General features: G+C 31.3%; 1 protein-coding gene and 1 pseudogene across 1 annotated transcript; one reads left to right on the top strand and one right to left on the bottom strand.

The window, feature by feature from the left end:
- Window positions 1-335: 335 nt before the first annotated feature.
- On the bottom strand, window positions 336-12,925 carry LOC148037804 (uncharacterized). The gene is made up of 3 exons (XM_087676757.1): window positions 12,866-12,925; window positions 12,217-12,299; window positions 336-1,353 (listed from the first exon to the last, which is right to left on the bottom strand). The coding sequence occupies exon 3, from the start codon at window positions 1,350-1,352 to the stop codon at window positions 738-740; it is 615 nt and encodes a 204-aa protein (XP_087532883.1). The 5' UTR covers window position 1,353; window positions 12,217-12,299; window positions 12,866-12,925; the 3' UTR covers window positions 336-737.
- On the top strand, window positions 12,584-14,864 carry LOC148037803 (peptide-N4-(N-acetyl-beta-glucosaminyl)asparagine amidase A pseudogene; annotated as a pseudogene).
- Window positions 14,865-24,128: the final 9,264 nt, after the last annotated feature.

The raw sequence follows: 24,128 nt of genomic DNA, 5'->3' as shown, positions 1-24,128 counted from the left end.
CTACACGAAACTTTCAATAGAGTATAAGAGTCCCAATAGAGAAATTTCAAAGCCATTGGAGACAAACACATTTCCAACTGAAAACCCTAAATCGAAAGTGTCTTGGACTCAAAGACAAAAGAACAGTCATGCACGAACACGTGTAAATAATCATGCATGAGCACACACATACACAGTGCTCACCAAAATCCAATTAATGATTTCCCTCTTTAATGGATGTCCATTCATCCACATGTGCACATGACACTCACCAAATATATAGTCATGTCTTACCTCCTCTCTCTCTCTCTCTCTCTCTCTCTCTCTCTTTGTGTGCAAGCCCTACTAATGGATGTTCATTCGTCTAAATCCATACATAGGTCTTGGCAAAGGCTCGAATGTGTTAAAGATCCAAAGATGTTCGACGCTCAAAGATGAATGAATACCAAGGTGAAAATATGAAAATATAAACTATCAAAATGAGATCAAAAATCAAAAAATCTTAATAATTTGGAAGAGATAGACAATGTTTATTAAAATGGAGATTTTCATCAATTTAAAAAGTCTTTACACAACTAATTTAAAAAGTCTTGCAAAGATTATATACATCAAGTATGTGGCGATTTTCAATTTGGAAGAGATAGACAATGTTTTTCAAAATGGAGATTTTCAAGGATGTGCTTATGCAGCGGCAACTCATCCAAGTTAACATTACCAAAAACCTATCTAGATAAACTTTGAAAGAAGCAAATTGCACATCAAGGGCAATGCTCTCGAGTGAAAGGGAATGAACCCACACGGTGATTCATCTGGGTTAACATTACCGAAAACCTATTAAGAGAAACTTTCAAAGAAGTAAGTTGCACATCAAGGGAAACATTTTCATTCTTGTGAGCAATTAACTCACATACGCCATCCTCTATAAGACCAGCACTGTCAATAAGATCTTTCATCTTCTCATCATGATTATCCAAGGATCCAATACATGGCCAATACTTTCGGACATGGTCATATATCTCGCCTATGTAACCCTTTATTTCTTCCAACTCATCCTGTATCCTCACCCCATCACAAAGATTTCCTTCGTATTTCTCCTCCAAAATTCTCTCAATCCTCTGTAGACGGCTATCAATGCTCTCACCAAGAGAAATCGAAGCCCTTTGACGTCGAAATAGTGCCTTTACTTGCTTCTCAAGCCCATCCAAGCGATGAATGAATCTCAAAAAACTAACAGAACTTTCATATCCTCCAACATGCCTGAGTGCACGACGAACTGCCTTCTTCCTTACAACCTCTTTCCCTTTGCACACATTCATTTGCACACTGGGAGCGCACTGCACAACATTTGCTACAGACGCATTTTTTTCCTCCATGCTGCGCAAAACACATGCATCAACATCCAGGTGCATATCAACTATTATTATCTTATCTTAAAAATTAGAAACAGTGGAAGATCCTAATAACATTAAATTTAAACATACGTGCATTAGACCATATGATTGACTACAATAGAATTTGCTATAGTAAGTAGCATCTAAAGTGAGGTTTCAATTTGTTTATCCCACACATAGGACTCAAGTGGGTTTTCAAGATGCATTTGGATTAGGCTTTTTGTCACAATGGATGTATCCATTTTATGATGCAAAAACCCCCTTGCATAATGAGAAAAGTCAAGGATCAAAGCCAACGCCACAATGACCAGTGAATTGGTATTTTAGGTGGTGTACCTAACATTGCATGGTGCACAGCACACAATATCCTTTCTTAGAAAATCATGCCCCAGGACAATGCAACATTCCCCACCCCTGCCAATGAAACTATAATTTACACACTAAACAATCTTCTAAGTTTAAAAACGTCAATAACGGATTTTTAATGCCATGAAGGGTTACCACATCCATGCCAACCCCACAAACCACAATGAGTTCTGAAGGATAGTTGTACCTCTCAATAATGAAAGTCACAACCACGAATAAGTAAATAGTAGTAATATAATTAACAATAGCTTTCTAAGTTTAATAATGCCCTACGAATTGCAATCAATGAGGCAAAGGATAGTTCTATCCACATATCCTAAAACGTTTATCAGTAAGATAATAACAATAATAAAATAAGATAACAAAAACAATAAACTAATATATATATCTATCTAATCTAATCTTCTATATCTATATATATAAACTAATTAGATAACAATAAACTAATAAAAAATATCTAATCTAAATCTTATATTAATCTAATCTAAATAAAATAAGACCACAATAAGTTATAAATTATAAACTAACAATAAATAAACTAATAAACAATACAACAGTAATCACATCATCATCATCATCATCATCATCATTATCATTATCATTATTTTTATTATTATATTATATAAATTAATTAATTAGATATTATTATTTAGATATTATTAATTAGATATATATATATAAACTAATAATACCTATCTAAACAATAATAAACTAATAATATCTAAATAAAAAACAACAATAATAATAATAAACAATAATAATAATAAAATAATCATCATAATTAAACTATAACTATTAACTATTAATTAATTAATTAACTATAACATCAAACTAATAAACAATACAACAGCAATCATCATCATCATCATCATCATCATCATTATCATTATCATTATCATTATTATTATTATTATTATTATTATTATTATTATTATTATTATTATTATATCTTAATCACAATAAAATAATACCACAATAAACTATAAACGAACAGCAAACAAATAAAACAATATCTAAATCTTGTCTATCTAAATCTTATATTAATCTATCTAATCTAAATAAAATAAAATAATACCACAACAATCAATTATAAATATAAACTAACAACAATTATAAACTAACAATAAACTAATAAACTAATAAGATAACAATAAACCAATAAACTAATTAGATAACAATAATAACAATAATAATAATAATAATATCTTATTAGATACCATAAAAAATAAATAAATAAATAAACTATAAACTAACAATAAATTAATAAAACAATATCTAAATCTTATCTTAATCTAAACATCATCAGTATCATCACCATCATCATATAAATAAACTAATTAGTCATCATCATCATATAAACTAATTAGATATTATTATTATTATTTAGATATTATTATTTAGATTTAGATATATATAATAAACTAGTAATATCTATCTAAACAATGATTAACTAACTAATAACTAATAATATCTAAATAAAAAACAACAATAATAACAATGAACAATAATAATAATAATAATATAATCATAATCATAATCATAAATAATAATAACTAAACTTAAACTATAGCTATTAGCTATTAATTAATTAAATTATCTAATTCTAAATTCTAAATCTCATATCTTAATCACAATAAAATAATTCATCATCATCATCATATAAACTAATTAGATATTATACTTTATTATTATTATTATTATTATTTAGATTAGATATTATAATTTAAATATATATAAACTAACAATCTCTATCTAAACAATAATAAACTAATAATATCTAAATAAAAAATAACAATAATAACAATAAACAACAATAATAATAAAATAATCATAATCATAATTACTAACAAAAAAACTTAAACTATAACTATTAACTATTAATTAACAATACAACAGCAATCATCATCATCATTTTAGATAACAAAAAAAATAATTCATCATCATCATCATATAAACTAATTAGATATTATTTTATTATTTAGATTAGATAATATTTTATATATATATATATATATATATATATATATATATATATATATATATATATATATATATACACATACATACTAATAATAATAAACTAATAATATCTAAATAACAAACAATAATAACAATAAACAATAAAAATAATAAAATAATCATATCATAATCATAATTATATAACAATAAACTAATAAAACTAATAAGTTAGTTAGATAACAATAAACTAATTAGACAACAGCAAGCATCATCATCATCATCATCATTTTAGATAACAAAAAACTAATAAACTAATAAGATAACAATAAACTAATTAGATAGATAACAATAAATAATAAACTATAATCATAATCATAATTACTTAAAAAAACTTAAACTATAACTATTAACTATTAATTAACAATACAACAGCAATCATCATCATCATCGTCATTTTAGATAACAAAAAACTAATAAACTAATAAGATAACAATAAACTAATAAACTAATTAGATAGATAACAATAAATAATAAAACTATAATCATAATCATAATTACTTAAAAAAACTTAAACTATAACTATTAACTATTAATTAACAATACAACAGCAATCATCATCATCATCATCATTTTAGATAACAAAAAACTAATAAACTAATAAGATAACAATAAACTAATAAACTAATTAGATAGATAACAATAAACTAATAAAACTAATTAGTTAGTTAGAAAAAACAACAATAATAACAATAAACAACAATTATAATAAAATAATCATAATCATAATTACTAACATAAAAACTTAAACTATAACTATTAACTATTAATTAACAATACAATAGCAATCATCATCATCATCATTTTAGATAACCAAAAACTACTAAACTAATAGGATAACAATAAAATAATAAACTAATTAGATAGATAACAATAAATAATAAAACTAATTAGTAAGTTAGATTAGATAACAATAAACAAACTAATAAAACTAATTAGTTAGTTAGATAACAATACACTAATTAGATAACAATAAACTAATAAACTACTTAGATAATAACAATAACAATAAACTAATAAAAAATTCATCATTATCATTATCATTAATTAACATTAACAATAACAATAAACAAAAACAACAACAATAAACTAAAATGATACCACGATAGATAATAGATAAACTATAAATTATAAATTAACAATAAACTAATAAAAAATATCTAAATCTTATCTTAATCTAAACATCATCATCATCATTCATCATATAAACTAATTAGATATTATTATTATTATTATTATTATTATTATTATTATTATTATTCAAATTTAGATATTAATATTTAGATTTAGATATATATAAACTAATAATATCTATCTAAACAACAATAAACTAATGATATCTAAATAAAGAACAACAATAATAATAATAAATAATCATAATCATAATTACTAATATAATACAATTAACTATTAATCATAACTATTAACTATTAATTAAATTAAATATAATTAAATTATCTAAATCTAAATAAATTCTAAATCTTATATCTTAATCTTAATCATAATAAAATAATTCATCATCATCATCATATAAACTAATTAGATATTATTTTATTATTAAGATTAGATATTATTATGTAGATATATATATATAAACTAATAATATCTAAATAAAATACAATAATAATAATAAATAATAAAAATAATAAAATAATCATATCATCATATCATAATCATAATTAGATAACAATAAACTAATAAAACTAATAAGTTAGTTAGATAACAATAAGCTAATAAACTAATTAGTAAAAGTAAACTAATAAACATGAAAAAAATCATCATTATCATTAATCATTAATTTAACATTAACATTAATTAACATTAACAATAAACAAAAACAAAAACAATAATAATAATAAATAGTCATGCTATCTAATCTAATATCTAATAATCTAATAAATAAACTAATTAGATAGATAACAATAAACTAATAAAACCAATTAGCTAGTTAGATAATAATAAACTAATTAGATAACATTAGATAACAATAAAATAATAAACTAATTAGTAAACTAATAAACTAATAAAACAATTTCATCATTATCATTATCATTAATCATTAATCATTAATTATTAATCATTAATTAACATGAACATTAACAATAAACAAAAACAACAACAATAATAATAAAATAGTCATGTTATCTAATCTAACTAATAACTAATATCTAATCTAAAAAATAAACTAATTAGATAAACTAATAAAACTAATTAGTTAGTTAAATAACAATAAACATAATAAAATAGTCATAATCATAATCATAATCATAATATCATATCAAAATCATCATCTAATATCTAATAATTATTAATAGTCATGTTATTATTAATATCTAATATCTAATAAAATAGTCATGTTATCTAATCTAACTAATAATCATAATCATAATCATAATCATAGTCATGTTATCTAATCTAACTAATAAACATAATAAAACTAATTAGTTAGCTAGATAACAATAAACATAATAAAATAAAATAGTCATAATCATATAATCATAACAATAAACATAATAAAATAAAATAAACTAATTAGTTAGTTAGATAACTAATTAGATTAGATAACTAATCATAAGTAATCATAATCATAATCATAACTAATCATAAATCATAAATATAAATAAATAAACTAATTAGATAGATAACAATAAGCTAATAAAACTAATTAGTTAGTTAGATTATATAATAATAAACTAATTAGATAACAATATAAACTAAAAACTAATAAAACTTATAAACTTAAACTTAATTAATTAACTATATTAACTATTAACTATTAATAACTATTAACATAATATTATCTATTTTATTAGCATTAACATTAACATCTATATCTATCTATAATCTATAACAATAATAATACATAATAGATAATAGATATAACAATAATAATTAACTAATATAACAATAATAATAATAACTAATAGTAATTAACTTTAACTAATAACTAATAACTAATAACTAATAACTAATAACTAATAATAATCTATCTAATAACTATAATAACTATATAACTATAACTATTATTAACTAATAATAATCTAACATTAACATTAACATCTATATCTATCTTCTATCTATAATCTATAATTCTATAATCTATAACAATAACAATAATAATTCTATAACAATATAACAATAATAATAAATAATAGATATCACAATAATAATTAACTAATAACTATTATTAACTAAGTTATTATTATTATTATTATCTATTATTAATTATTAACTAATATAATCTAACTAATAAAATAATGCGACGGGGGAGGTTTGGCGTGCAGCACCGCGGGCGGGGGGGAGGGGCCTTGGCGGGAGAAGGTGGTTGGGAGACTTGGCGGGAGAGAGATCCGATGAGACGATCAAGCAAGTGCGTTGGGACCTTCACCTTCGCCTTCGCCTTCGCTTCCTCCAATCGGCCTTCACCTTCTGCGGTGCGCCAGGACCTTCACCTTCACCTTCTGCGGTGCGCCAGGACCTTCACCTTCACCTTCACCTTCGCTTCCTCCAATCGACCATCACCTTCAGTCGTGCGCTGGGGGGGAGAGAGAGAGAGAGAGAGAGAGAGAGAGAGAGAGACTTGTACCTAAGCGCCTGAGCGAGGTGGCTCCCCTGCAAGCGTACTCCTCTGCAATTCCAAGCGTGAGACCCTGCAACCAAACAATTGAAAGAGAGATCAAAACCGCATGATATAGATATCTCTCACTAATCATGAGAGAGAGGTCATGGGGTATTAAAGCCTTGCATGCACGCAATTCAAAATTCAAAAACAGGCTTGGGATTTAAAAGAGGCTTGGGATTCAAAAGTAGGCTCGAGGAAAGAAATGGACGTTCGAGAGATACCGAACCTCCAGCCAAAATAATAAAATAATCATAATCATAATCATAATCATAAATAATAATAACTAAACTTAAACTATAACTATTAACTATTAATTAATTAAATTATCTAATTCAAAATTCTAAATCTTATATCTTAATCACAATAAAATAATTCATCATCATCATCATATAAACTAATTAGATATTATATCATTATTATTATTATTATTTAGATTAAATATTATTATTTAGATATAAATAAACTAACAATCTCTATCTAAACAATAATAAATTAATAATATCTAAATAAAGAACAATAATAATAACAATAAACACCAATAATAATAAAATAATCATAATCATAATTACTAACCAAAAAACTTAAACTATAACTATTAACTATTAATTAACAATAGAACAGCAATCATCATCATCATCATCATCATTTTAGATAATAATAAAAATAATTCATCATCATCATCATATAAACTAATTAGATATTATTTTATTATTTTATTATTTAACTTAGATATTATTATTTAGATATATATATATATATAATAAACTAATAATATCTAAATAAAAGATAATAATAACAATAAACAATAAAAATAATAAAATAATCATATCATAATCATAATTAGATAACAATAAATTAATAAAACTAATAAGTTAGTTAGATAACAATAAACTAATTAGACAACAGCTATCATCATCATCATCATTTTAGATAACAAAAAACTAATAAACTAATACGATAACAATAATCTAATAAACTAATTAGATAGATAACAATAAATAATAATACTATAATCATAATCATAATTACTTTAAAAAAACTTAAACAATAACTACTAACTATTAATTAACAATACAATAGCAATCATTATCATCATCATTTTAGATAACAAATAACTAATAAACTAATAAGATAACAATAAACTAATAAACTAATTAGATAGATAACAATAAATAATAAAACCATAATCATAATCATAATTACTAAAAAAACTTAAACTATAACTATTAACTATTAATTAACAATACAACAGCAATCATCATCATCATTATTTTAGATAACAAAAAACTAATAAACTAATAAGATAACAATAAACTAATTAGATAGATAACAATAAACTAATAAAACTAATTAGTTAGTCAAATTAGATAACAATAAACAAACTAATAAAACTAATTGGTTAGTTAGAAAAAACAACAATTATAATAAAATAATCATAATAATAATTACTAACATAAAAACTTAAACTATAACTATTAACTATTAATTAACAATACAACAGCAATCATCATCATCATCATCATCATTTTAGATAACAAAAACCTAATAAACTAATAAGATAACAATAAAATAATAAACTAATTAGATAGATAACAATAAATAATAAAACTAATTAGTTAGTTAGATTAGATAACAATAAACAAACTAATAAAACTAATTAGTTAGTTAGATAACAATACACTAATTAGATAACAATAAACTAGTAAACTAATTAGATAATAACAATAACAATAAACTAATAAAACAATTTCATCATTATCATTATCATTAATTAACATTAACATTAATAATTAACAATAAACAAAAACAACAACAATAAACTAAAACAATACCACGATAGACAATAGATAAACTATAAATTATAAACTAACAATAAACTAATAAAACAATATCTAAATCTTATCTTAATCTAAACATCATCATCATCATCATCATCATTCATCATATAAACTAATTAGACATTATTATTATTATTATTATTATTATTATTATTATTATTATTTAGATTTAGATATTAATATTTAGATTTAGATATATATATAAACTAATAATATCTATCTAAACAACAATAAACTAATAATATCTAAATAAAGAATAATAATAATAACAATAAATAATAATAATAATAATAATAAAGTAATCATAATCATAATTACTAATATAATATAATTAACTATTAATCATAACTATTAACTATTAATTAAATGATCTAAATCTAAATAAATTCTAAATCTTATATCTTAATCTTAATCACAATAAAATAATTCATCATCATCATCATATAAACTAATTAGATATTATTTTATTATTTAGATTAGATATTATTATTTAGATATATATATATATATATATATAAACTAATAATAATAAACTAATAATATCTAAATAAAATACAATAATAACAATAAACAACAAAAAAAATAAAATAATCATATCATCATATCATAATCATAATTAGATAACAATAAACTAATAAAACTAATAAGTTAGTTAGATAACAATAAACTAATTACTAAATTAATAAACTAATAAAACAATTTCATCATTATAATTAACATTAACATTAGCATTCACAATAATAACAATAAACAAAAACAACAACAATAATAATAACATAGTCATGTTATCTAATCTAATCTAATAAACTAATTAGATAGATAACAATAAACAATAATAACAATTTAGTTAGAAGTTAGATTAGATAACAATAAACTAATTAGATTAGATAGCAATAAACTAATAAACTAATTAGTAAACTAATAATAATAATAAATAATAATAAAATAATCATAATCATAATTAGATAACAATAAACTAATAAAACTAATAAGTTAGTAAGATAACAATAAACTAATTAGTAAAAGTAAACTAATAAACATGAAAAAAAATCATCATTATCATTAATCATTAATCATTAATTTAACATTAACAATAAACAAAAATAACAACAACAATAATAATAAATAGTCATGTTATCTAATCTAGTATCTAATAATCTATCTAATAAATAAACTAATTAGATAGATAACAATAAACTAATAAAACCAATTAGTTAGTTAGATAACAATAAACTAATTAGATAACATTAGATAACAATAAACTAATAAACTAATTAGTAAACTAATAAAATAATTTCATCATTATCATTATCATTAATCATTAATCATTAATTATTAATTAACATGAACATTAACAATAAATAAAAACAAAAATAATAATAATAAAATAGTCATGTTATCTAATCTAATAATCTAATCTAACTAATAACTAATATCTAATCTAAAAAATAAACTAATTAGATAAACTAATAAAACTAATTAGTTAGTTAGATAACAATAAACATAATAAAATAGTCATAATCATAATCATAATCATAATATCATATCATAATCATCATCTAATATCTAATAATTATTAATAGTCATGTTATTATTAATATCTAACATCTAATAAAATAGTCATGTTATCTAATCTAATAATCTAATCTAACTAATAAACATAATCATAATCATAGTCATGTTATCTAATCTAATAATCTAATCTAACTAATAAACATAATAAAACTAATTAGTTAGTTAGATAACAATAAACATAATAAAATAAAATAGTCATAATCATATCATAATCATAATCATCATATCATATCATAATCATAATCATAATCATAACTAATTAGATTAGATAACTAATCATAAATAATCATAATCATAATCATAACTAATCATAAATCATAAATATAAATAAATAAACTAATTAGATAGATAACAATAAGCTAATAAAACTAATTAGTTAGTTAGATTAGATAACAATATAAACTAAAAACTAATAAAACTTATAAACTTAAATTTAATTAATTAACTATTAACTATTAATAACTATTAACATAATATTATCTATTTTATTAACATTAACATTAGCATCTATATCTATCTATAATCTATAACAATAATAATAATAACTAATAGTAATTAACTTTAACTATAACTATTAACTATACTAATTAACTTTAACTAATAACTAATAACTAATAATAATCTATCTAATAACTATATAACTATAACTATTATTAACTAATAATAATCTAACTAATAATAACTATTAACTAATAATCTAACATTAACATTAACATCTATATCTATCTTCTATCTATAATCTATAATTCTATAATCTATAACAATAACAATAATAATTCTATAACAATATAACAATAATAATAGATAATAGATAATAGATATAACAATAATAATTAACTAATATAACGATAATAATAATAACTAAAATAGCAAATAGTAATTAACTACTATAATATTAACTATTATTATTAACTAATTAACTAATAATAATATAATAATAACTATTAACTAATAATCTAACATCTAACATCTAACATTAACATCTATATCTATCTAACATTAACATTAACTAATAATAATAGATAATAGATATAAGAATAATAATTAACTAATAACTATTATTAACTAATTAATTAATAATAACTATTATTATTATTATTAACTATTATTAATTATTAACTAATATAATCTAACTAATAAAATAATGCAGCCGGGGGAGGTTTGGCGGGCAGCACCGCAGGCAGGGGGGAGGGGCCTTGGCGGGAGAAGGTGGTTGGGAGACTTGGCGGGAGAGAGATCAGGTGAGACGATCAAGCAAGTGCACTGGGACCTCCACCTTCACCTTCGCTTCCTCCAATCGGCCGTCACCTTCTGTCGTGCGCCGGGTCCTTCACCTTCATCTTCACCTTCGCTTCCTCCAATCGGCCATCACTTTTGCCGTGCGCACAGAGAGAGAGAGAGAGAGAGAGAGAGAGAGAGAGAGTTGTACCTGAGCGCCTGAGCGAGGTGGCTGCCCTGCAAGCATGCTCCTCTGCGTGAAGCGTGCTCCTCTGCAATTCCAAGCGTGAGACCCTGCAACCAAACAATCGAAAGAGAGATCAAAAATGCATGATATAGATGTCTCTCACTAATTATGTGAGAGAGGTCGTGGGGTATTAAAGCCTTGTATGCATGCAATTCAAAATTCAAAAACAGGCTTGGGATTTAAAAAGAGACTTGAGATTCAAAAGTAGGCTCGGGGAAAGAAATGGAGGTTCCGGAGACACCGAACCTCCACCAAAATGATAAGTAGAATAGATGTTTTGGAGCAAAAGGTTCGGATGGAATCTGGTGCTTATGTTCGGTTCTACGACATAAGTAGGGGCTACGCCGGATGTATCCTACCGCCAGGAAAATTGCCTCGGGGGTGAAAAGTTAAAAACGATTTTTACGTAGCGTTTTTTATTGGGGGGTTGTAATGCGTTCGTTATCTTGCGTGAATAGATTTCACGTGTATTGTAACAGGACAGTCTGCCCATGCTGTTTCTGAGCATGCACTGTCTCTCTTCTGTCAAAGGACTGGCGAGATAGCCTTATCTTTCTTCTTCCATGGTTCAGCGGGTATGGAGCTACCTGCTGCTCATATGCTGGGCGATTACCTCGTCGTGGGTCGTCAATGGAGCTGCAACAACAACACTATGGTCACATCGTCTGAAATCATCATCGAGAGATCCGGGAAGGCTCCCGGACGGCACAATGGACTCCGCTCAAGGGCTGGAATATCAATATCAGACAGCTATGGCGGAAGAATATCACCATCAGCAGGCGCGAGTGTTCTTCGAAGTAGGCCGGCCAGTTGTGATGGAGGAGGATGATCATCCCTGCGCCTCCCTTCGAATCATCCGCCACTCCTTCGCCAACACCATCAACAGCCCCCCGGCCATGGCCAATTACACGCCCCCTGATCAGGACCATGTTGCCTGCCCGGCCGGCGTCTGGTCCCGCGTCGTCCTGCGCTGGTCCGCGTCGTGCCGGGGCCGCCAATTCGACCGCATCTCCGCCGTTTGGCTGGGCGGCGTGGAGCTCCTGCGCACCTGCACCGCCGAGCCCACCAAGCAGGGCATCTCCTGGGAGGTCCAAAAGGACATCACCCGCTACGCCTCCATCCTCTCGCGCCCGCAGCCCCTCGTCCTCGAGCTCGGCAACGTCGTCGACCGCACTTTCACAGGCATCTTCCACATCAACCTTACCCTGGACTTCTACTCCGCCACATCGAACGACCGCCACAGCCATAGCCATATTAATCGCCCGCCTCCTCCCCAGCCCCTCCCTGCCACGCCTGCACACCTCATCCTGCCTATCTCCTCGCCCTCCCCCGTCCCCGGCCGAGGCCACTGGTTCGACCTCGACAATGCCTCTACGAGCGCAGAGGTGCCATTCTTGGTCCCCAAGAATGCGTACAGAGCTGTGCTTGAAATCTGTGTCTCCTTCCATGGCGCCGACGAGTTCTGGTACACAAACCCGCCCGACGACTACCTCCGCAGCAACAATCTCACTGCAGAGGTTCCTGGAAATGGGCCCTTTCGGGAGGTGCAGGCATTTCTAGATGGGCAGCTTGTGGGTGCTGTCTGGCCTTTCCCAGTAATTTATACAGGGGGCATCATCAACCTCTACTGGCGCCCTGCAGTCGCGATCGGAGCCTTCGATCTGCCTTCGTATGATTTCGAGCTCACCCCCTTCGTGAGTTCTCTTGTAGATGGCAAACAGCATTCAATAACCCTCAAAGTGAAGGACGCTGTAGGCATCTGGTTGGTAGATGCCAATCTCCATCTTTGGCTGGACCAAAGCAACACACAGACCGGTGGCAGACTGATAAGCTACTCTGCACCTGACAATGTCATAGACTCTAGCTCACATTACCATGGCCTAGACGGCACCTTTCGCACCTCAACCAGCCGGTCCTTCTCATACAGTGGCAATGTGGTCTCCTCCTTGGGGAATCTCAAAGTGTCTGCAGATTACTCCCTCTCTTATGACAATTTTCTCTCCTTCAGAGAGAATGCCAGTGATCAGAAAACCTCACAATCCATACAAACAAAAGCACAAATCACTGCTGAGACACCAGCTGCAGAGGTACTGTACTCCCAAGAGGTGTCTCAGTCTTTCCCTTTGGACCTTTTGTGCAACCAAGAAACGTTCAGCGATGGGAACTTAACATTGAAGTGTGATCTGAAACATGGGCTTGATAGAAATAGCACAATCTTCTCGACATTGGGAAGGTCCTTGAGCTCTCTGAAAAATCGTCAGCAAGGGAAGGGCGAGATAACAGTCCATGGCAACCTTGTCACAGCCGGGATTGCATCTCTGCATCAGCAGTACAGTTATCAAGGCAGCGATGGGTGCTACGCAAGGAAAATCGGTACCAGAAACATTACCATTTTGTACGATGAATCCAGCACATCCTGTGTAACTGTTGGTTGACCAATTTTTCGCAAAGGAACGTGCCTAAGTCGATCGGTATTATCCATTCCAAAACAACAAATTAGCTCTCCTGTAAATATGAGTTTTCGTAGTGTACGTATTATAGACGTTGATAGAATAGAGCGTATCGAACAAAAGGAGCTTGTTCGCACAACTCACCAACTAGAAAAAAGGGTCTCTTTATTGATACTTTGTTTTCTTCTTCTTTTGCGCTTGTGTATGTGGATTAATAGTCGTTCGTGGATCTTTTCGCCTCCTTCGCCAGCTATTATGATAGAACCCCGCGGGCCGCACTGCAAGCAATCGCATAGAGACGACGCGAAATATGATCTAAGAAAAAGAGGCTAGTCCTTACTATTATTAGTTAAGGGGAGGTGGGGGCGGGTGCCACATGGCAGCCCCCAACCTCCCCACAAAGAAACGCAGGGGTGGGTGCCACGCGCCCAGCACCCGCCCTCACTGCGAAAATCGCACCTGCCCCGGCATGAAGCACCGGGGAGAGTCTAGGCGCGGAGCGCCTACTAGTATTAGTTAAAGAACTTAGTAGAGCACTAAAAAGAAGGTAGGGTAGCTAGCGGTTATGACACATGCAAGTATGTTTTACCTATCTTTCTCTATTCTATATACTAGCTTGTGCGGCCTTTGTCATTGGGTCATGCTTGCGATTGCACTTCGCGTGGTGTGAATCATAGTGAAGCTTACGAGGCTACGTCTCATTCGCCTCGCATTTTGTTTGCCAATAGCTTTTTACGAAAAGAATTACTATTTCAACATGCCTTGTGTGAATAATAACACAAACTTCAACCTTAAATATTTCAAAATCAGAGAAAGGGTCGAAAGTGCAAGGCTCTCAAAACACTATGGAAATTTTACATTTTTTACCAACAAAAGGTAGGTCCATCAATAAATATAGACTAGCGTTCCGTGTGCACTTCAAAACGCTAGGCCACTTCACGACAGCTTCATTGCCTTGAAGCAACGAGCACAGCAATTCCGATCAACAATCCATTTCTCATCTGTCTCTCTCCTCCTGTTCCACTTTATTTCTAATTTTTTAAATTATTCTCTCTCTCTCTCTCTCCTCCCCAAAAATTCCCTATGTTTAATTCTCTCTCTCTCTCTCTCTCTCTCTCTCTCTCTCTGTGCCTTCTATTTTAGTTTCTTTTTTTTCTCTCCTGATTCTCTCTCTCTCTCTCATTTTTTTCTCTCCCCACATTTATTTTCTCTCTCTCTCTCTCCTTTTATTCCCCCCTATCTCCTCTCTTTTCCTTCTCACTCCCTCTCCTCTTTTTTCCTTTTTTTTCTTCTTCTTCTCTCTCTCTCTTTTCATTCTCTTTTTAAATTTTTTCCTCTCTCTCTCTCTCTCTCTCTCTCTCTCTCTCTCTCTCTCTCTTCTTCTTCTTCTTTCACTTTCTCTCCCCCCCCAATCTCTCTTAAAGTATGCAAATTTTATCTTTTCCCTATATATAATTCTCTCTTTATGTTTGTGTTCTCTCTGTTCTTCTCCTCTCTCTCTCTCTCTCTCTCTCTCTCTCTCTCTCTCTCTCTGTGCCCCCTTTTCTTCTCCTCCCCTTTCTCCTAATTTTCCTTTTTTTCTTCTCTCCCTCTCTCTTTTTCCTTCTCTCCTTGTTCTCTCTTCTTTCCTCTCTCTCTCAAAAAATATTAAAATGTTAAAAAACTTTTATATTTTCTCTTTTTCTCCATCTCTCTTCCTTTTTCTTCTTCTTCTTCTTCTTCTTCTTCTTCTTCTCTCTCTCTCTCTCTCTCTCTCTCTCTCTCTCTCTCTCCTTTTTTCCTTTTTAACCTTCTCTTTAAACTTTTTCTTTCCTTTTTCTTTTAAATTTTATCTTTCCTCTCTCTGTGTTCAAATTCTCTCTTCTTCTTCTTATTTTCTCTCTCTGTCTCTCTCTCCCCTTTTCTTCTCCCCCTCTCTCCTCTCTTTTCCTTTTTTTTTCCTCTCTGTCTCTTAAATTTTATATTTCCTCTCTCTATAATTCTCTTAATTTCTATCTGCTCCCCCTCTCTCTCCCTCCCTCTCTCTCTCTCTCTCTCTCTCTCTCCTTATTTTAATTAAAAAGCAAGTTTAAATTAAAAAGTTTAATCTCTCTCTCTCTCTCTCTCTCCTTATTTTAATTAAAAAGTAAGTTTAAATTAAAAAGTTTAACCTAACAGAGAGAGAGAGAGAGAGAGAGAACCTAGGCCCTACACATGAGAGAGAGGGGGAGAAGAAAAATGTTTAATTTAAAAAAGACTATTCTCTTTCCTCTTTCCCCCTTCTCTCTCCGTCTTCTTCTTTTTCTTATTCTTCTTCTTCTTCTTCTTCTTCTTCTCTCTCTCTCTCTCTCTCTCTCTCTCTCTCTCTCAAAGTGTGTGAAAAACTATGTTCGAAAAACTTTAAATTAAAAAAGATTTTAAAAATATTTAATTTAAAATTTTTAAATTAAAAAGTGTAATCTAATAGAGAGAGAGAGAGAGAGAAACTTTTGATTTAAAAAGAAGTTTGATTTAATTAAAAGAGAGAGAGAGAGAGAGAGAGAGAGAGAGAGAGAACCTAGGCCCTACACATGGAGGAATTTAATTAAAAAGAGGAGAGGGAAAAGAAAGAGAGAAGAGAGAGAGAGAGAAGGGGGTTTTAATTTTAAAAAGGGAGGTTAATGAAAAAAAGGAGGGGGAAGAGAAAATGAGAGATTGCACGTGAGAAAGAGGGAAGGGGAGGGGGGGTTTTGATTGAAAAAAGGAAGTTTGGAAAAGAGGGTAGGTTTGGGAAGCCCTCTGGAGGGGCTTTCCGAACCTATAGCAAAAATAATAAAGTAGTAAGATAGATGGATAGTTCCAAAGCCAAAAGTAAAGTAGAAGAATGTTGCCACGAGTGGAATGTCATAGAGCCTCAAAGAAAGGACAACAAAATGTGTACAAATATATATATATAAAAGTATTTGAAATAGATTTTTTTCACAAAAGGACATTATCAGTGAGGTAGGAACATCCGTGACATTGTGTATTGGTAATGCATGGATGGTTGCAAACATCAATATCTCGAAACTTCATTTTTCCTAAAACAAACACACAAATCAAGAACTAGGAGAACACTTGCATGGTACAAGAAATTGAAAAGAAATAGAAAGCATAATTCTCACCTGAATTAGAAGTCGATGTGAACACTACACATAATAATGCCAAGGTACAATTGATGCACCCTAACCAAGCATGAAAGATCAATGAACTCACGATGCTCCCAATGTTGTGGAATGGTTAAGTATGTTTTCTTTTCAATTAAGAAAGCTTCCAATGATGCCAAAATAGAAAAACATTGGACATAAGACCCATATTGAATCTCCGCAAATGCTGAACTAAAGGAATCCATGTAGGGAAGAGTTGGTAGTCGCTCAACAACATGAGCAAGGCTCTTATGCATAATGGGATCTAATAACATAGATATGAATTTCTCTTGGAAACGTAGCTGAGTTTTTTATGCAAGGTAATATTTGTAAACTGGGGTATACATCTAAAGGCAAGGAAAGAAGTATAGATTTTCAATACAACAAGAGTGAAAAACTAAGCAAGATAGATGAAATTTTTGAAAGTAGACCATACTTACATACACATATGAAATCTCAAACTTCTCACAATGTTTGTGAGATGAATGTTCACTTTTTTGTAACATATGAGATTTAAATTAACTTCAAATCTAAATAGTAATTGGTAAAACCAATGTGTGTGTGTGTGTGTGTGTGTGTGTGTGTGTGTGTGTGTGTGTGTGTGTGTGTGTGTGTGTGTGTGTGTGTGTGTGTGTGTGTGTGTGTGTGTGTGTGTGTGTGTGTGCGTGCGTGCGTGCGTGCGTGCGTGCGTGCGTGCGTGCGTGCGTGCGTGCGTGCGTGCATGCAAATCCACATCATAAGAAGCCAATCCAATGATACAAGTGGAATCGATATTGCCAAACTAGTCATGTCAATAATCCATCGAACTTAGCAATGGACACTATAAGAGATGTCATTTACAATAGCATATAAACAAGGCCACAAAGGAGCAAGCATGCAAGAAAATAACAAAGAAAGTCTTGCAAGTGCTTTTGAGGAGCCTTTCTCAAACCTCAGTTCAAATGAAAATGCCAACTCATTTGTGTCAAAAGCCCATAAAATCTAGCAATAGATCTTTTCAGTGATGCCATTTCATTTTTCAAAAGTAATACTTGTTCTATATATTTTCCAATGAGTGGTGTGCTAATCATGCTTTCTGATCCCCCTGAATCACATTGCTCATCCTTTAGCACATTATACACCATTTGCCATGTTTCAAAACTCCATCTATTGCACCTTTCAATTCAGTATGTAACTCACTAATAATGATGTCAAGGTGAAGATGCACTACTCTCATTTCACACAAAACATTATGCAAGTATGCAATCTACATTTATACTTCCTCTGAGAAAGACTATATTGCCTCCCCAACAGAACTCGTCAATTTCTCAATTTTAGCTTCAAGTTTCTAAAGACTCCAAGATGAAAACAAACTACTCATCATTTCCATAGTTCTTTGACACTTGGAGAAGCAAGGATGCATGTCTTATCCTGCCTTATTTATTGGGTGAGGTTGTGCAAACCCCTATGACACTATCACAAAAGACCTTGACATGAGGAATAGGTAGATGTAACAATTTCAAATATATCTCTAGACAATACCTTGCAATCTTACATTGAGAATGCAATATTAGATTTGAATGAAAAAAAAGCTTCAAGAAATGCAAACACAAATGCCAGCAAAACATACATGATTGAATGACACCAAGGAGGCAAGCAATGTTGAGATGTTTTTCTGACTACATCTTTGACATTGCACACATCTATTCCATAGATGTTACAAGCGCTAGTTTAGTAATTGAGACATGAAGAAAGGATGGATTGCACACACTCTATCACCATACAACAACCTAATCAACACAGCAAAACCCAACAATTGTAGTTATTTATTCCAAGGTGAAGGGGATGTTGTTTACAAAGGATAGGCAAGTTGAAGGCATCAAAGACAATTGCAAAAAGAAAAGCAACCTAGCATAAGAAAATATCTAAAAAATAAAAAAGTAACATCAAGTACATTTTTCACACAATTCTTTTTTCATATGATATCATATGACAAATGTCTAAATCAAAATACCAAAGAAGGTGGAAAATTTATATGTCCTTTTCCAAACAATCATATCAGCAATACCCTAATATACCTCAGCATGCAAAGTTGATTGATTTAGATGATATCATGTCAACCTACAATGTTCAATGTTGCAATATGCATTCACCATAAATTGATGTAATAGCCATTCACCTCGTAGCATGCATGCAACAGTGTCATATTGCACCTAAAGACGATATGCATAGTACTCCATCAGTGTAACACAAGCTTTGCAAGGCATGTAGTCTATAGGTATACTATCATCCACTATAAAGTATGGGATTTTCAAGTGCCACCCATATTCCCCATTTGAAAACAAAAAAACATACAACAACAGCATGTAGCTTCGATGGAGGTTGGTCATGGTATACATGTGCCACTCCTTGTATAAAAATTTATGTCACGGTGTTGTAGACCATTATCATTACCTTAACCCAACATAACAGTAGTAATCTCATTGCCTATTAACATAGAGTGTTATAACGATGTTGCATGTCCCTCTACAATAGTCATCCTTATCTCTATTGCAAGGTTTTCTATTAACATATCCCCAACACTTCGAAAGGCTCTTGTGTAAACATTGCTAATATGCATCATTGCTTGCAATGAAGACAATATGCCTAAATTAGGGCCATACATTACCAACATTCTATTTTGAAGCTCATGCTCTATATTGTAAATATATAATTGGAAAAATCTTGATTTTACACAACTGCTAATATTAGGTACCATTGACCCAATACAATGATACATAAAGCCATGAACTTGAAAGGTGTATCCATTCCCACCACCAAGTAACGACTCATCCATCTCAACACCCAACAATACAAAAGCAAGGGTAGCATTGTAGGCATGTATGTTTTTCTTAAACTCCCTCCTGAGGAGATCACTATGTATAAATCCTATATATCACATGCATTCATGGCATGTTTAATAAATCTCTATGTAAATAATTTTGTGATATTTTCCTGATCCTTCTATGACTTTTTACCATAGTTTATAAATCCCTTACTATAAGTTTATTTTTTTCATGAAAATTTTGACAATTGCTAATATAATAGATATTAAAACATTCTTTGCATCTCTCCCTCATGACTACCTCTCTCTATGAATCTTGAGGGGCAAAGGGAAAACAAATTCACTAGTGCTGAGCTACAAATCTAGGAGTAGCAAGCGCAAAGGGAAGACCAATGAGTGAAGCTTCACGGCACTACCAAGGCAAGTCAAGCACATGGTGTGATTCGATTTAGAGAGAGAGAGAGAGAGAGAGAGAGAGAGAGAGAGAGAGAGAGAGAGAGAGAGAGAGAGTGTGTGTGTGTGTGTGTGTGTGTGTGTGTGTGTGTGTGTGTGTGTGCATCTTTTTGGGTCTTGTTTGGCCTAAAGGCATGGTGTAAATTTAAACATCTTCACCCAGGAGAGAGAGAGAGAGAGAGAGAGAGAGAGAGAGAGAGAGTGTGTGTGTGTGTGTGTGTGTGTGTGTGTGTGTGTGCATCTTTTTGGGTCTTGTTTGGCCTAAAGGCATGGTGTAAATTTAAACATCTTCACCCATGAGAGAGAGAGAGAGAGAGAGAGAGAGAGATGTTGAGATTTAGGCAATCACACCCAGTTGTATGCCTCTTTGTATGTAGCAATGCGCAAGGAAAATACTAGTAGTCTAGGAAGAGGTCATGAATCCCATAAGCACAGTGGTGCAGAACGCTACCTATGGAGCTTCTATAAAGCATTGTACTTGACTATCACTTTGATAATGAGTAATGCAATATCGTGATGCTTTTCTCTTTTAGTTAATGTCATTGTAATTGTCAGTCCATTGCACAAGATTGTGTTTATGAGTCCAAGCTTCTATCTTGAAACCTAATTCACTTGTGTAACAGTTGTCTCTATAGTCTCTATGTCAACATGAATGTAGCCTTCATCTTCCATCCTTCATAGCTCCTATCATGCTCTAGATCCATGCTTTTAACATGGTATCAAAGAGCCTAGTCGGGCATGGCCTAGCTCATCTCACTTTACTCTCAGCTCCTCGTCACTTATGGTCAGCTCATGACTTCACTTCCAGCTCCATTTTCACTTGTATCTTCAATCAAGCTTGTGGCAGCCATAGCCAACAAGACCTTCTGTACTTGGAGCTTTCACAACTCTATCTACAGGCCATATCAGCTCATGATTTCTTATGTGGACCTCCTTCTCTGCTCAAGGCACTCCCTGTTGTAACATAAAACCAAGACATTGTTGATCAAAGATCCCAGCATGGCATGTTTTTTCATGTCGATGCCTATTTGTGCGCCTATAGTCTATTCGTACATCCTTCATAGTCAGTACGCGCAACGATATGGTCCATGACTATAGCGCTTTGGAAGCCCATTAGCCAAGCTTCATTCCTATGAAAAAAAAATTGAAATGATTGAGTATACAGCCCACACATAGTGAAAAACCAAGCCTTTATTCCTAGAAACCCTAAAACTCATAGCCAACTCACGTGAAGCTTCATCTTTCTTTCATTTTCTCTCTCTCAAACCAAACCCCTGCCACTCTGATCCACTGAGTTACTGAAGTTCCAAGCAAGATTTTCCCTCCAAGTGAGCAAGAAAAGAATTCAACAAGAAGATCAGCATCAAGAAGACTCATCAAGAATGGTATTTCTTGATACTACATAGCGTGTTTTTTATACTACCTTCACTTGTGTCTTTTGACACATTGAAGATCAACTTGGTTACTGATTATTCATAGATTTGAAGTTGATTCTTGGTCATACTAATGCCAAACATGAAGATCTTTAAGTGGATGCTTCTCATGAAAAATAGCATTACTCTTACTGCTCATTTCAACTACATAGAAGACTTGTTTATTCCACTTGCAAGGATGGTTGGATTTACTTGTTTTAAAGTGCAATTGATGAATTTATTTCAAGAATTTGAAGACTTTCCAGCTGCCTTGAACATCATACAAAGCTCAAACATGATGATATCTTAGCTTGAAGGGGACATGGACATGAAGACCAATGCAAGCAAAGGCCATAAAGAAGACGATTGAGAAAAACAAGACCAAGAGGACCATGAAGAAAAGGACCAAATGATCAATACAAGGAAAGCGGTGGAGAATGAAGACCAACCACAAGGGCCCGATCCTTGACCCAAAATTTTACTAGACTTTTTATTATATGTACTTTCCATTGATGCTCCTATCATAAGCTTTGTAAACTCCTCATGTAACTTGGCATTACAGTCTCTGTACACTTTGTGAGGCCCCTGTTATAGCCTATGGATGTCCACCATGTTTTTGGTACCCACACTTAGCCTTTTCTGCGAATAGCCTCTGGTGTTTACCATGTTTGTGGTGTGCCCACACTTTGTAAGTGGTTGTTCACTAAATCCTCTACACACTTTGTGCCTTCCTAGTTGTGATTGAGGAGGGGTGTTGAGATTTAGGCAATCACACCTAGTTGTATGTCTCTTTGTATGGAGCAATGGGCAAGAAAAATGCTAGAATTCTAGGAAGAGGTCATGAATCCCATAAGCATAGTGGTTCAAAATGCTACCTATGGAGCTTCTATAAAGCATTGTGCTTGACTATCACTTTGATAATGAGTAATGCAATATCATGATGCTTTCCTCTTTCATTTAGTGTCATTGTCATTGTCAATCCATTACACAAGATTGTTTTTATGAGTCCAAGCTTCCATCTTGGAACCTAATTCACGTGTGTAATAGTTGTCTCTATAGTCTCTATGTCAAAATAAATCTATCCTTCTTCTTCCTGTGAAATACGCAGGATCTAGAGCATGGCAAATGTGGAAGCTCTGGAGGTTGAAAGAGGAAAAAGAAACTCATGAAGACATTGACCCTGACTAGGACAAATTGTTACACAAGTGAATTAGGTTCCAAGATTGAGACTTGGACTTATAAACACAATCTTGTGTATTGACAATGACATGACACTTTACTGGAAAGAAAAGAGTACTATCATTGCATTAGAAAAAGAGTGCAAGTACAATGCTTTATAGGAATTGACTGGTGGTACTTTCTCCTATTGTGCATATGGGATTCTGGTCCTGAGCCCTCACTACTTCTCACAAAGGGACTAAAGTAGATGTGATTGCAAATATCTCAATGCCCCTCCTCAATCACAACCAAAAGTACAGTGTGTAGAGACTTTAGTGAAAGCAACACCTGCAAAGTATAGGCACACCATAAACATGGCAAAAACACCAGAGGCTGTCGCAAAAAAGGCTAACTATGGGTACCACAAACATGATGGACATCTAGAGGCTATAGCAGG

The sequence above is a fragment of the Lygodium microphyllum genome, chromosome 4, assembly GCF_053477565.2.
Source record: "Lygodium microphyllum isolate KBCC chromosome 4, Lygodium_microphyllum_v1.1.10, whole genome shotgun sequence".
NCBI classification, from domain to species: domain Eukaryota; kingdom Viridiplantae; phylum Streptophyta; class Polypodiopsida; order Schizaeales; family Lygodiaceae; genus Lygodium; species Lygodium microphyllum.
This window is presented reverse-complemented; position numbering and strand designations above follow the sequence as displayed.